Here is a 15,036-nt window from a genome sequence, read left to right on the forward strand (position 1 = left end):
TGTTGCTGCTCACCTTTGTTTGCGGCTCTCGCGGGAGAGCTTCCCGCTACTCTTGACATGTTTGCCCGCAGCTGTCGTTTATCACGGCGATAACGATGATCGGCAATTGGGTCGCTAATAACGAGGATACGGCGTGAGGCACCGTTCCTCAGGATGCGTCGAGATGTGTGCCGATGTAAACAATGGATCGCGCTCAACCGCGGTCAACGACCATCGCTACCCGTCCTACAGGTCAGCGTACTCGGCAGCTCGGCACTGACTGCTGCCGTTTCGGGTTCTCCAGCCGAGTCTCGATCCTCGGTCGGTTGCATTGAGTCGCTCGTTGTTCGCTGCGTGACGCCTGTACCGCCTGTACGTCATACGGAGGATAAACAAAGACCCAGGCGTATTCACTGTACAGCCGCCAGCGAAAGCGTATGCAGCTGCACATACTGCACACGAGTTACTCCTTTTTTCTCACTTTGACTCCTACTCCTTCTTTAGCAACACATACCATAAGAACACGCGTATATGCTAACATGTATTCTATGTACATTTGAGATTTTACATTGAAAGGAAAGATAGATATGTATTGGAAATGGAGAATCGTTTATCTATTAAATAGAATTAATTTATGCAAGTTTTAAAATATGAAAGGAAATTGAAATAAATATATACATTTTATTGCTATGACATTTTGTCTGATTAATTTGAGTTGTGCCTCTTTCTTACTGCATCTAAAACCTTGAACGATTATTTTACATTGCAAGTTTAGTCACACTAAGTACTTTTCTTATTGTTAGTGAAAAAGATTTTAAGCGTCACTAAGATTAATCAAGATTGATTACAGTGACCTATAGATAATTGAAATATTAATTACTAAGACAATTATTAAATTAAATAATCGTTATTAATATATAATCCAATGACATATTTCTCGCTTCAAATTAAATAATAATATAAATAAAACGCCTTATAAGTCTGATTATAAGTTAGATCTTCGTACTTAATAATATTTCAGTGTGAATTTATATACATATATTCAATTCTGTAAATGCGTGCCAATTTAATTTTTGGTTTTGAAACGCAATCTTTAAACTGAAACTGGGGTAATATTATAAATTAATTGATTCGAGTAGAGAAATGTTTATAACAGATATATTTAAAAAATTCACGTTTATTATACTTCAATGTAAATATAAATATATTTTTATGGATAACGTTGTTTTTGTGCAATTTTACCCGAAAAAAAATGTTTCATAATTATATAAAATATAATTATATAAAATTATATATAATATGTCCATATATATAACATTTTTTTCGGATATCTTATGCTCGATACAAAGCCTACAATTTTTAACATAATACATACATGCATCATGATCAGAATTATGGCGCTATTATAATCATATAATTTATTAACCAAATATATAATTTATATTATTTGATATTACTAACATAATTCAATCTTGGATAATTTTTATTTAGATTATACATATGTTACATGTCCTTTTTATAACTTTGGTATATAACACTGAATTGGTTTATATAACAATTAAACGGTAATTCTTGTACAATTTCTAATCACCTTACTTTCTCCAAGAATATATCTCCCATAGCAAAAAACATCACAGTTACATCACAACAGTTATGGTGACGTGCGAATGTCTTTGTAACATGTGTTAATTTGTTATAACAATCTCACAGTGACATCATATTTTCTTCCTGACTCTATTGTGACGTGAATGTGACCCTTTGCTATGGGGGATTTGTTGATATTATATATATTACAAAAGCAATACGTGGTTATACGTATTTTACATGGATTCTCAAACTGTAAGATATATTTACGGTTATGAAATACAATAATAAATATATATTTATACATGTAAATGTACAAGAATTTTTTTATGAAATAACTGTACATAAATTTTCGACATTATTTTGCATTGATTGCAGTTCAAAGGTTCTGTTGAACACTCTTTTCTTGTCGTTTTTTGTGCTTCGCAACATTTATTTTACGTACTTGTAACCTAGATCGGAAAATTAACTTGGACAATGTGTTGGAAATTAGTAGACTGTTAGAAGGCATTCAATAGAAAATTATATAATAGTTGTGTTTTCGAATAAAAGCGAAATGTAATATAACCGCACTATAATTGTGATAAATGCTTTTCCATAAAATATTATATAAATTAAACTTACATGGCAGTAACAGAAATTACTCGCGTAGCATAAACATGTCGCGATTGTCGAATAAATTTGCTATCAACATTTATAAATGAGGTGAATTTCTTAATTCACCGATCGATCGTATTATGTGCACAACTTTGTCAGGTGCTTGTGTAAAAGCACTTGACGCATAATGCAATTAATATCAATCGATAAATTAAAAAACTTATCTATATTCACATGAAAATTCTTTATCGATCCGATTGCACCAACATTCATTTACAGTTAATTTCTTCCTAAATATTATGCTTGATAATTTATTTTTATAATACTTAAGAAAGATTAAATTTACATTAATAAAGAAATTATTTATTTTTATTCTGTAGAATTTTTTCATTAAAAAAAAAAAACATTTTAAAGATCATTATATTTTTTTTTAAAAGATAATTTCGTTACATAAAATATAATGTATTGAAATGTAATGCATGATATTGCATACAATTATTTTTTTTTATTTATTCGATTCGAGGCAAGAAACTAGCAAATAAAAATTATTAAATTAAGGATGTTGAAGCAACCGATTTAAAATCGTACTGCGTATCTATAGTCGCACCATAACACCTCCAGGTGCTCTGCGTTAACGCACTAGACACAGATGGCTCCATTGCATTCTTGCTCGGATTTTGAGGAGTCCGACTCCGAGAAGGATCCGTAAAAGGGCCTTTTTCGACAACAACAGAATCGTTCAAGCAACTCCGTCAAGTTGCTTCTCTCGGAGTCGTCCCTGAAGATGCCGCTCGATGCCTCGTCTGTGCATGGAGCTATAAATGTCTGCAGGTCATTCTTCGGGAAACCTTCGCGATAATATATCTTGATCGTATCATACGCGTCCATTATCACAGAAATGAACAAACTTAAGACGACGTAAATGTACAGTGAGATAAACGAATATAAATAGATTCTAGAATACCACCATAACACAGCTGATTTGGAAAACGTTATGGAAAACGTAGCGAACATATCATCGCCATTAATTAACGCAAACAAGCACTCGGATGTGGTCGCAAGGGATCGGAACTTTAAATTATATGGACCAAGCACCAACCAGCCACAGAACGTGAAACCGGCATAAATGAGAACAGCGCATATCAAGAATCTTGCCACTTTCGGTATCGCTTTCTTTAGAGTTAAAATGACAACATTGTACGTCTTGAAGAAGCCAAGATAGCGCAATACACCAAACCACACAAGCAGATTTCCAGTTCCAAGAAATATACTGCAAATATTCCAGTGATCAGTCTCGGAGTGTTTTCGCTCGATTTGTTCCTTTATGACGGTACCAATAATGATAAGTAGATCATTGATGATAATCATAATGTACCAAAGGTTCAAGAATTCCAGTCGACCTTCGAAGCTTAGTATTGTGCCATACGTTTTTTTGAAGAAGTTTATAGTCTCAAACTTCAGTAGTTGAGCTCTATATATCGCTCGCGAGCATAACACCAAAGAAATCGTACAAATCAGTATGACAAGTAAATTCAGCAAAGTCCTCAGTGCCGATTCGATGCGGTTGTCAGTAATGTAATGGGTATCACCTTTACATTGCAACTTCCTAGCCTCGGCATCTAACGAGAGCAGCATCTGTCCATCGAAATCGCGGTTATCAAAGATAACCTTAATGTTGAAACGATAACAATCGGGTGGTGTCATTGGCCCGGCCGCTTTCAAATTCACCGTTTTTAGAGCAAATTTCAGATGAGCGCGTACCAGAGCGGAGAAATTGACGTTAATGTTTCTGTCTTGCAGAAGATTGTGCGACGAATTAAATGTGTTGAAGGTCTCGAGAGTGATGTTCATGCAAGTTTCCACAATTTCACTATCAAACACGTAGCTCTCGTTGAAACCGAATATAATGCCCTCCTTATACTCGTAAAGACACAAGGTTACGGGCCCTACCGAATTATCTTCGGCAATGTAGGAGTACGCACCGATAGCGTCGTTGACGTTGTAATAACCATGCAAAGCATAATCGATAGCATCGTAAAAATCGCTTCGCTTGTAGATAGCTAACGGTCCTGATGCGGGTGGATATGCAGGTACCTGAAGTATTAAATTAAGTTTATGTTCACGTGCTTTGTATTTGATACCGTGTTCGATATTCAAAGAAAGATAGCAATTCAAATAGAAAAAATCTTATTACGTCATTATTATGGAATATCTATCTAGGTGTCATAGATTAAGATCTAAAGTGGTGAAAATACAGTGATCACTTAAGCTTGCTTTTCAAATTATTTTAAATAATATAATAAAAAATACTTTACAGTTGAAATACTATCTTTCTATTTCCATCTTCCATTAGATAGCGTTAAAAAATGAGAATGTAATTGAGATTCATAAATATATATATATATATATATAAACAAGATTAAGCTGTGTACCTCTTGAGTAGATTCCCATCCCATTAAAAAGAGATGGGAGAACGTGATTCGGTTGTCCCAAGTATAATTCACGTGCATATAATTGTTATGTGCGAATAAACAGAGTTGTACGGTCACAAGGATGATCTTGATAACTTGGACGACAAATTTATAGGGGAAACGCCGTTTCGCCTGCCACTTTTCAATCGGATTCATGAAGAAGAATCGCAGTTTGCGTCGCATTTTCTCCTCAGCAAATGTCGTGACTGGACAAGCACTGCATTCTATTGGGGTAGAATGTTTTTGCCTATAATGTGTAAAATATGTTATATCTTTATTATTTCATAGCACTTTCATAGAACTTTTTAAATATAATATCGGAGTTTATTATATTACACCATGAGTAAAAGTCTGTTATAATACTAAAAAAAAAATTTTTTTTGTTTCATAAGTAATAGTTTTCGTCAGAGACAACTTTACTGTAATTAATTATATTTAATCTTATCATATATTAGTTTAAATATTGTACTATTACTAGTTTTTATAATTTTTATTATGATTTCTTTTTTCCTTTTTAATTTGTTTTACATTTTTATTTGATACAAAAAAATAGTTTTTCTATTTACAGAACATTCAATCAATCGTATGTAAAGCGTTAAAACGCTTTTGATTAAAACATTTAATTTATGATAATATTTTCGAGTATGGTAAGAATGATACTTGAAAATGTGATAACACATACTATTTAAGCTGGCAGAGATTATATCATGTAAGCGCAACGTGGTAAAACATATATCAATCATCGTAAACATAGTGATCTTATATATATTTATTATTTATTATTTCTTCTAAGGGATAATTTATGAATAATCAAAAGCCACTGTCTACAATGATTAACAGACGATTCCCTTAAAAATAGTTATTTTATTTCTGAGAACGCGTTGACTAATAAATTAGAAATTTATCGAATTATACGGGCGAATTATATACGGGGATTAACAAAATAGTAATAATTTCCATTAAATATTAATACATATAAGCACAATTGTGGAATTATGAAGCATAAGAAATTAAATGCAAATTATCATTAATTTGCACTAATGAAAATTATTCCTATCACAATAATATATTTGTATGAAAATGTAAAAAAAATATAAAATTAAAACGGCATAAGAGGATAGATCAATAAGAGATGCTACACTCAATTAATGAAGCTAACAAAGTAATACTACTAATTGAAAAATAATATAATTTCAACGATAATATAATGCAAAATGGATGAATCTTATCCATTATTTCAACAGTATAAATATAAAATATTTAAGATATTTATATTCAGTATAAAAATCAAAATGATTCTTGTATGTATGTTGTGTTTAATGCAAGATTTGTGTTCATTCCTTCAACGTAATCGTTATTAGCCCTTCGTAAGTACAATGAATCTTTTTTGACCTAAGTGAAATTTTACTCTCAAATTTTTTGGCACAAATTTCAATTTCTATTATAAATAAAGGTTTTAATATTTAAGTTAAATAACTATTTGGTGATGTAGTAAAGATGTCAAAAAGTAAGAAATCTTGAATTTTTCTAGATTTTTTGAATGTCTTAAACCATAAAAAAATTTAGACTAGACAAGACCCAGAGTCTAGGCCATGGCATGCAGAAAAACTTAAGATGTAAGACTTGAGCAGTGAGCTAATTGACCAATTACAGTAGACCATAACGTAAGCAGTAGCAAATTCAACACGTTGATTTCCTTACCCTACTTAGGTTTTACGTCTTAAGTTTTTCTATGTGTCATGGCTTTAAAAATATGTGTGCCTATGAAAAATATAGGAAATCATACATAAAAAATTTTTTTTAAATAAAATTAATACACAATATTATGTACTCTGTGAAAACTAATGAAATTACAAATTCTTATTCATGTTTTTCATTGATAATGTATAAATTATGTAGATAAGCAATAGTCTTTACATTGTCCAATAATAGTTCTGAATATGATGAGTCTGCACAATTTGTAGCAAAATAAGCTACAAATTATAAAAGATAAAACATAACAGCTAATTTTATCTTAGAAAGATAAAATTAGCTGTTATCTTTCCTAAATTACTATTTAGAAATGCTGCATTTGGAACACATATACAATCAATGTCAAAAACAATCGAACAATGCAACATTATCAATATTATATTGTAACATAGCAAAGCAGAATTCATTCGATCGAAATATAACAAAGAAACGCATGATACCAAGACTGTTGAATGCCATCAAGCTAATCATCAATGTAATTTAATAGTATTAGAGATAACTGGCAAACACAATTGTAACAACCTTCAATTGAGAAATAATATCGGTAAGCTCGCTGGAGTCGTACAAACCTCTGTTCGCTGTTTTCGTTCAACAATGTATTCTCACTGGCGATCTCCTCCTCGCTGTCATTGCCGTGGCTCCAGGTGCGGTTATGCAGTCTGTTCCCGGAACTGTCCTCGTGTTGGATCCTATTTCGTGACTGCATCCTATAAAATTCCAATGTACGACGATTGAAAAACCAACGATGAGCGAACTCACGTGGAAGTATCAACAAGCGAGTGTCCTATCCCACGGAGTCGTTGTTGTCGTCGCACCACTTTCCACCTGATGATGAAACATCCAGCTGTTCACATGCGTGGATCTACGTGGATAACGCGGAATGAATATCACGGCATTGACGTTTATCGTATTGGAAGATTAAAAATCATGTACCTGAGCGCAACGTGTAATTAATAGCAGACGTAGCGATGTTAAATCACCAGCCATCGCACGTCATCCGACTCGAAGAAACGACTGAGCTCGAATCACTCGAATGTGACGTGACTGAATGAGCGACGCTGCGCGCCATTGGCTCGAGGAGGCGCCACTGTTGATTGTGGGTGGCGCACCTTTTTTCTGCTTCGCTTCGGTGTGAAGTTGGCCGCGCGTTTTACGAATTTCCTTCTTCGCCATATTGCTTGTAAGACGCAAGTAGATTCGTGCGCGATCGTATCTTTTCCAGCGTTATTTTTTGTAGCGTACATAATAAAGCCGTGCAGAGCGAATGTAATTAAGCGTGTTCACGAGTAAATATTGTACGTGTACTTATTTGTGAAGAAGTGGCAATAGGCGGAACGGCAAGCGATGTGGAGGTGGGAAGACATAGAACGACAACGAAAAAATCATGGGATAATTAAGGTGCCATTTCATGCGTAATGTATAACCGCAACAATTTGCTATTATTAGTTAAAGTTTGATGCACTTCTAGCGCAAAATACTTTTTTATCGCATCTCATTTTGTTGTTTTCAAGTCGAATCGAGCAAATAAACAACAAATCCGGCTTTCTGCCTTCTTAAATTTTCCAAATTATATTTTTAAATTCAGTAGTGCCCTTGGCGTATATTTTTCATAAATTGCTTATATCAACGAGTTAATTAAATGTACAATAGTGATTATAAAACAATTAATTACGACTATTTCTTGTTATTAGCATTATTCAATTAGGAGAAAGGGAGGTAAGATGACGAAGATAACGAATTATTAATTTTTTAAAGATAATAATAGATGAAAAGCAGATGCTTAACTCATTGAAGGCTTTAGGTAATAATACACAATCTCTTATAGTTTGAATTCAATCTGCGATTACAAAAGTAGATAATATATTAAGAAATGTGTTTTGGATGTATTCACTTGTAATTTTGCAGTATTTGTATATAAGGAATGACATAATTATAGTAAATACTTTCATTTTTGTAATAAAATTGACTTAATAAACTTAAATTGACTTTTGTCTTATCTATACTATATATTAAAAGTCATTTTATCCACATATAGGGGCAAGAATGGCAAGATGACGAAATTGATATGTCCTTAAAAAATTAAATTTTAAAGAATTGTAATTTATTTAACAAGTTTATAATTTTAACAAATGATAACTAAGACTGTAGTAAACTTGAAAAAAAAATAAATCAGTCTCTTTACCTCATCATAGAAATTAAGAAAAATCGACAAACCTTAAGGTCGTCATCTTACCCCCCTTTCGCCTATATACCTGAGAAAAAATATTTCATATAAAATTATATATAATTATGTATAAAATATGTTCATATATGTAACATTTTTTCCCGGGTATTTGTTTAAGAGACGAATAATAACGTTAAAATACGCGCAACAGTTATTTTTTAAATAATATTTATAATATTTTGAATATATACTTTAATTTGGATACTTTTGTATGTTACAGATCAAGTTGCAATTTCACTGCTGCGTACCTCTCTTACGGTGAGTGTTAAAGTATTTTTTAATTCAATCTTTTACGCACGCTAACAGTAGTATACAAATATATAGTATATAAATATATACTCGTATGTGTATAACTTTATATTTGTAGTAAATAAATAAGAATTTAAGCAAAATTTTGTTTACTATTATTGATGTTTATCTTGTCGTATTACTTAATAATTAATTCGTTAGATTATAATTATATACCTTTTATAAATAATGTACCTCTACAAATTGTGACGATATGATACTATAAACGAGTGATTTTTCTTTTATGAGACAAAGGGAAGGTTACTATATTTTTGCAAGATATAAAAAACTCAGAATTCTTTAGAGCAATAAGAACCTTAACAATAAGAAACTTCATCAGAAAGTATGACTTTATAAAAAAAAAAACTATTAATTTCTTCATTTCATAATTTATGCACAAAAATATATGAAAAAATATATAGTTTATTAAAATATTTAATTTATTAAAAATTTTTTATCTGTTTTTATCTATAACACATACATTTACACACACAAAAGGTATTTTTAATCAATTGAATATTTATAAAAAAAAATTTTTTTCGTTTCTGAAATTTGTTTTACTTTTCTATATAGCACAGAATTTGCAGCAATATCGCTGCAAAATCTCTGCAATATTGCTGTAACATGCAATGTTGCAGCAGTGTTACTGCAACTTTTGTGCAACTTTGTGCTATAGGGGTAATTGTTAAGAATTAAAAATTCTATTTAAAGAGAAACTAAATTTAAAAGCGAAAGTTTTGCAAAGTGCATGTTCTTAGTATTGAATATTGATAGTATATCAGATAGATGATCACTGTATCTTATTGTTAGTTAAATAAAGAAAGTGTCCTTAGCTAACTATTGCATTTGCCTAGCCTTGACTGGAGCAAAATAAAAGCTTGTAACGATTTTCGAGGCGTGTCTCTGAATTTTCCGTACAAACTTTAACAGTATAATATATTCTACTAGCAAAAATAAAAAAAAGATATTATATAAACATAATATAAGTCTTTATATTAAATGTTATATTAAAAAGTTACGACAAAAATATATTAAATGTGTAAAAAACAATGTTACCGAAGTTTGCATTTCAAATTGCTGTCCATCCATGTTAATACAAACTTGACGTCGATATAATTTTGAATTTATCATCTTTTGTTGCGAGGATAGAGAAAACCTTTATATAAAAATGTCTTCTATTCTCGTAACAAAAGGTGATAAATTGAAAATTACATTGATGTCAAGCTTGTTTTAACATGGACAGACAGCAATTTGAAATGCAAATTTCGGTAACATTGTCTTTTTACACATTTAATATTTTTGTTATAATTTTTTAATATAGCATTTAAATTATTATTAAAATATATAAATATTATAATAATAATAGCATTTAGAGATTTATATTTATATAATATATTTTCCTTATTTTTGCTGGAAAACATACTGTTAAAGTTTGTTCGGAAAATCTAGAGACACTCTGTATGTATTTACAAATGCATTTGTCTCGAAACACTCTGAATATATTTAGCTTTAGATGCGAAGACCTGCAATGCTGAGCTAAATTAACGCTTACTTCAACTTTATTCACATTGCTTTTAATGCTTCTTTTAATTTCAATTTAAACTATTTCGCAATCGGTGAATTGCACAAATTAATTGTAGATTAGAATATTGCCTTTCAGTAATTGATTTTATTCACCGGATTTTAATTGTATGGCTTTGAGAACGAAAGAGAATTTAACTGTAGGAAGGGTATTCGCTTTTATAAAAGAAGAGTTTTATTATTATAAAAAAATTTATGTTTCTCTCTTTTAAAAGATGATTCGTTTCTCATCAAATCTTACGATGAAAAATTGTCTTTAAACTTAACATACAGTTTTTCGAAGATGTGTACCATTCCATTGTGTGTACATACTTTACAGAATAATATTTTTCCAAGAAAATATAATATTATGCAATGAAATGAAAGTAGCATAAAATAGAAATAAAGGTTTATGTTTTATATTACAATTTTATTTCACATACAAAGCGCGAGAAGACATACACATACATTTGCGCGTAATTTCTCAAGGTTCTCTTTGCGTTTGCTTTTGATCTCGTTTGAAGTAAAGATAAATGCTATGTTTGTGTATAAGAAAATTTTAATTTGGCAGTAAGACAAATATATAGTCTCTTAACAACACTGTTCGGAATTTATAAAAGAGTAAACAAATATTGTATGGGGGGATAGAAAATACTTTAAAATTTTAATTCATAAATTATATTTAGTTTTATATTTTATCAGATTTTATCTCATAAAATATATTTTTTCTGATATACCATGTTTGTCGGAAAAATAACGAATCTGATTTTTTACAATATATCAATATAATAAAATTAAACAACTTACTTCATAAGAATCGAGAGAGAAATAAACAAAAAGTATATACATTTATAATGAACTTATTAACACGTTTTGTCCTATTTGCTTTTAATTACACTATATAGTTTATAGCAAAAAATTTTTTTGAATAGGTATTTCTTACAGAAAAATGCTGAAAACGTGTGCGATGCCGTAAGTAAAAAAATTTCAGCACGTCAGATTCCCAAGATAATTAATATTTATTGTCCAAAAAATGGTTTTAAAGATAATATTTGACTTTTTTTTAAGTTAAATCTTATCTTTGAATTCATAATTAAGTAAATTATAGTGTATTTCATCCTCTATAAAATACATACTTTTTATTTCAATATCTTACTTTTTAAGCCATGTTATGAAGAATTTAAATATCTTTTTTCTAAGATAGCAAATTTTTCGCTTATAACGATGAAGTCATATAAAGTTTTCAGTTTGTAGTTATCGATACACGTACACAAACTATAAAACTTTTGTTTAAAATAATTTTTTTTTAAATGCACTTTGTTTCGATGATATTTGAGATATTTCGATGATATTCGAGATATTTGAGATGGGCAATTAAAATGAGACATTCTATGTGTGTACGTACATATATTATATTTACGTATATGCATAAATGTACATATACATTTAGCGGATCTATAACGATAAATTACACTGTACCAATAGTCGTATACTAGAAATGGTAAGTATATATAACTTTATCGTCGTAGGCGAAAAATTTACCATCATAAAAAAACTCTATATAATTAAATCTTTCATAATATGTCTAAAAAGTAAGATATTAAAATTAAACAGATATTTTTATAAAGGATGAAAAAATACATTTATAACTGATGATCATTTGAATGAAAATTTCAAGATAACGTTAACCTTTTTGTTACAAAAAAAATGTCAAATTTCGCAAAAACCATTCTTTTGTATTAAATCATTTATTTCGAAATCTTGACGTGCTAATAAAATTTAACTTGCGGCATCGTTGTCGATATTTAAAAATCTATAAGAAATACCTTGTTTCTTTTAGAGTAATTAAAAAAAAATTTTTTTGTGAACTAATGTTATTTACATTTTCCTAAAAGTATGCCACATTTTAAAAATAAAAGTTATTTTTATAAAAATTTATGAAAAAAGGAAAATTAGGATTTACAATCAATTTCGAATTAGAAATATGTTTTTTTTTAAACTTTATTGTTTATCGTAATTATTAATATCATACTTGAAGAATAACAATTAGAATAAAAAACGAGCATGCACTTATGCCAACAATGCATAGCTGTCTACGTGATAATATTAATCGCTTTGCATATTGATATCGTTACGTTCAATATTTGCCGATAGATATCGAACGGATGAGACGTACAATACAATATAAACGTAGGTTATAATGGAACAAGGTATCATGCATCGAAATGCAAACGAGAGAATATTTAGTTTTTTTACAAAGTGCACATTGAATTTTTTACATTTTATATTTATACGAAATTCTTCTCTGGAAAAAAATGTAAAATCACGAATCTCACGATTTGGATGAGGTTTAAGCTGTAGCTTAAGTCGCATCAGCTTGTTGGAGTATGACAAAATAAATTGGAGTAACCCAGATTACGGCAGAATTCGCAATGGAGCATATCGAAATACGTCAGAGTTGCGGAAGATTCGGTTCACGTGATTGAGATAGATCGCAGTTAGCCAGGATAGGCTGGAGGTAAGCGCACCCTAGAGGAGGCCTGATCATGACACGTAGCCTCTTCCGAGGGCGAGAATCGAATAGTGACTCCTGGGGGGTGCGCGCGCGTTGTCGCGCGATATCGGTGGCTGCGCGTTGACACGACGCGCGTTCTCGCTGCGCCGGCAGAGCAGCATTACGGTCGCGTTACCCTCGCGACACGGAAGACCGAGTGGAGAGTACACCCTGACATTCCTGACGCGCGCGCCAACCACCTAGGCGAGGAAGCGCGCAGCCGAGAGACCCGAGCGAGCGTCAAGCTCGGTCTTCGTCCTCGCATCGATGTGGCACAGTCTGTCGCTCCTCGCCGTTACCATCACTTCTGCTGCGAGTAGCTATTAATTCGTCGTGAGCGAATTGAATAATATCGGAGTGAGACGAGAATCTGCCCGGCTTTTCAGCAAGCATCATCGAAAGTGTCGTCACGTGTGAATACGAGCTGGTTCTGGAAGCAATCTGTTCCACGTCATCAATTAAAATTCTGAAGAGCAATCTTCTTCCGTGATAGCGTGTCACGATCGACTCTAGGATTTCCTAGGTCGTCGACCTGTGGTCTTCCTGCCTCTGGTCCTGCGCGAGTGTCGCGTAGCGTTTCACCGGGCAAAGTGCAGTTCTGTGCCGTGATTCTTTATTATCTTTATCCCCCTGAGAATATCTCAGCTGTGAGTCTTCCGTTTGTGGTCATTCTATCGGCGTCGATAAGTCACTTTATCGGTCCACGCGACCAGCTGCTACCGTCTTTCTCTCTCTCACTCTCACTCTCTCACACACACACACACTCTCTCTCTCTCTCTCTCTCTCTCTCTTACGTCACTCCAATCGCAGCATGGGGGACCAGGAGCAACAGGAAATGATGCCAAGCGTGGTAGAGTTGAACGTGGGCGGCGTCTTCTACACCACTGCTTTGACTACACTGACTCGCGAGAGTGATTCGCACCTGGCGGCACTCTTCACTGGCAAATCCACCGTGGAAAAGGACGCCAAAGGCAAATATTTTCTGGATCGCGACGGCGTACTCTTCCGTTATGTATTGGACTTTCTGCGCAATCAGGCGCTCGTTTTACCCGAGGGCTTTCGTGAACGTGAGAGACTCAAACAGGAGGCGAATTTTTACGGTCTGCCTGGTTTAGAGAAGGCAATTTTGGAGAATACAGATTCCGGCGGACAAATTGGCGGCGCAATTGGCAAACGCGCACCAGGATACATCACCATCGGCTATCGGGGCAGCTTTGCCTTTGGCCGCGAAGGTCTGGCCGACGTCAAGTTCCGCAAGCTCTCGAGGATCCTCGTGTGCGGCCGCGTAGCGCTCTGCCGGGACGTTTTTGGCGAAACGCTGAACGAAAGTCGCGATCCTGATCATGGCATGTCCGATCGCTACACATCACGCTTTTTTCTGAAACACAGCGTCATCGAACAGGCCTTCGACATGCTGCAGGAGCAGGGTTTTAGACTAGCGAGCAGCTGCGGCTCCGGCACCGCCGGGAGCAACTCCGAGCAACTGAAACCCGGAGTGGATTCCGAAGAGAATCGTTGGAATCATTATAACGAGTTCGTCTTCGTGCGCGATTAAAGAGTTTTGTAAGCGAGTACTTTGGCTAAACATCGTTGACGGCTCTTATTTTGCAAAAATACGAGGCTGCAATCGCAGCTGTTGCGAAAATGGACTTCTTCAGTTATTCGAAACAGTTCAGACAGAAGTGGAAACATTCGCGAAAACACGTGTGTCTAACATGCGAGCGAATAACACAATACGGAACTCTCGTTTATAACATGCTTTATGATAATAAAGTTGATATGCAATATCAAGTTTAACAGGAGTTCATACGAAAGCGTCGGACAATCGTATTTCGCGAAGTTCTTAATTAATTTTGTCTTGTAAGAAAATTTCTCAGCCATTGTTATCATCAATCAACTTTAACATAAAAGGAATTTGAAATACTTTGACATTCGAGAATACTAACATCGTCTGCTGAAATATTATATCTTAAATGTTTTTCTCACTTTAATCAATTCTTTTATCGGAATAAAAAAAATGGATAAGA

The 15,036-nt window shown here is 32.9% G+C and overlaps 3 protein-coding genes across 3 annotated transcripts in view; 1 reads left to right on the top strand and 2 right to left on the bottom strand.

Moving 5' to 3' along the window:
* Nucleotides 1–404, bottom strand: part of LOC108771091 (kelch-like protein 5) — a 3,585-nt gene extending 3,181 nt beyond the window's left edge. Inside the window, exon 1 of the mRNA XM_018522997.1 lies at nt 1–404. This exon is cut by the window's left edge and continues 193 nt beyond it. The gene's annotated coding sequence lies outside the window, so the exon portion shown is untranslated.
* A 2,285-nt stretch (nt 405–2,689) lies between these two features.
* Nucleotides 2,690–7,431, bottom strand: LOC108771080 (mucolipin-3). The gene is made up of 5 exons (XM_018522976.1): nt 7,317–7,431; nt 7,143–7,245; nt 6,953–7,090; nt 4,593–4,878; nt 2,690–4,254 (listed from the first exon to the last, which is right to left on the bottom strand). Exons 3-5 carry the CDS (start codon nt 7,087–7,089, stop codon nt 2,800–2,802), a joined length of 1,878 nt encoding a protein of 625 aa, XP_018378478.1. The 5' UTR covers nt 7,090; nt 7,143–7,245; nt 7,317–7,431; the 3' UTR covers nt 2,690–2,799.
* A 5,730-nt stretch (nt 7,432–13,161) lies between these two features.
* Ktl (BTB/POZ domain-containing protein Ktl) lies at nt 13,162–14,819 on the top strand. Its single transcript, XM_018522978.1, has one exon. The coding sequence runs from the start codon at nt 13,821–13,823 to the stop codon at nt 14,562–14,564; it is 744 nt and encodes a 247-aa protein (XP_018378480.1). The 5' UTR covers nt 13,162–13,820; the 3' UTR covers nt 14,565–14,819.
* The last annotated feature ends 217 nt before the right edge of the window (nt 14,820–15,036 follow it).

The sequence above is a fragment of the Trachymyrmex cornetzi genome, unplaced genomic scaffold (assembly GCF_001594075.2).
Source record: "Trachymyrmex cornetzi isolate Tcor2-1 unplaced genomic scaffold, Tcor1.1 scaffold1388, whole genome shotgun sequence".
Taxonomy (NCBI): domain Eukaryota; kingdom Metazoa; phylum Arthropoda; class Insecta; order Hymenoptera; family Formicidae; genus Trachymyrmex; species Trachymyrmex cornetzi.

Bases quoted from the DNA above. Each gene is read 5' to 3' on its own strand.
- LOC108771080 (XM_018522976.1), bottom strand. From the start codon at position 7,089: ATGCAGTCACGAAATAGGATCCAACACGAGGACAGTTCCGGGAACAGA. The intron at 4,879-6,952 runs GTTTGTACGACT...TACACATTATAG, and splicing joins AACGAAAACAGCGAACAGAG to GCAAAAACATTCTACCCCAA. The intron at 4,255-4,592 runs GTACACAGCTTA...TTAATACTTCAG, and splicing joins GATGGGAATCTACTCAAGAG to GTACCTGCATATCCACCCGC.
- Ktl (XM_018522978.1), top strand. From the start codon at position 13,821: ATGGGGGACCAGGAGCAACAGGAAATGATGCCAAGCGTGGTAGAGTTG.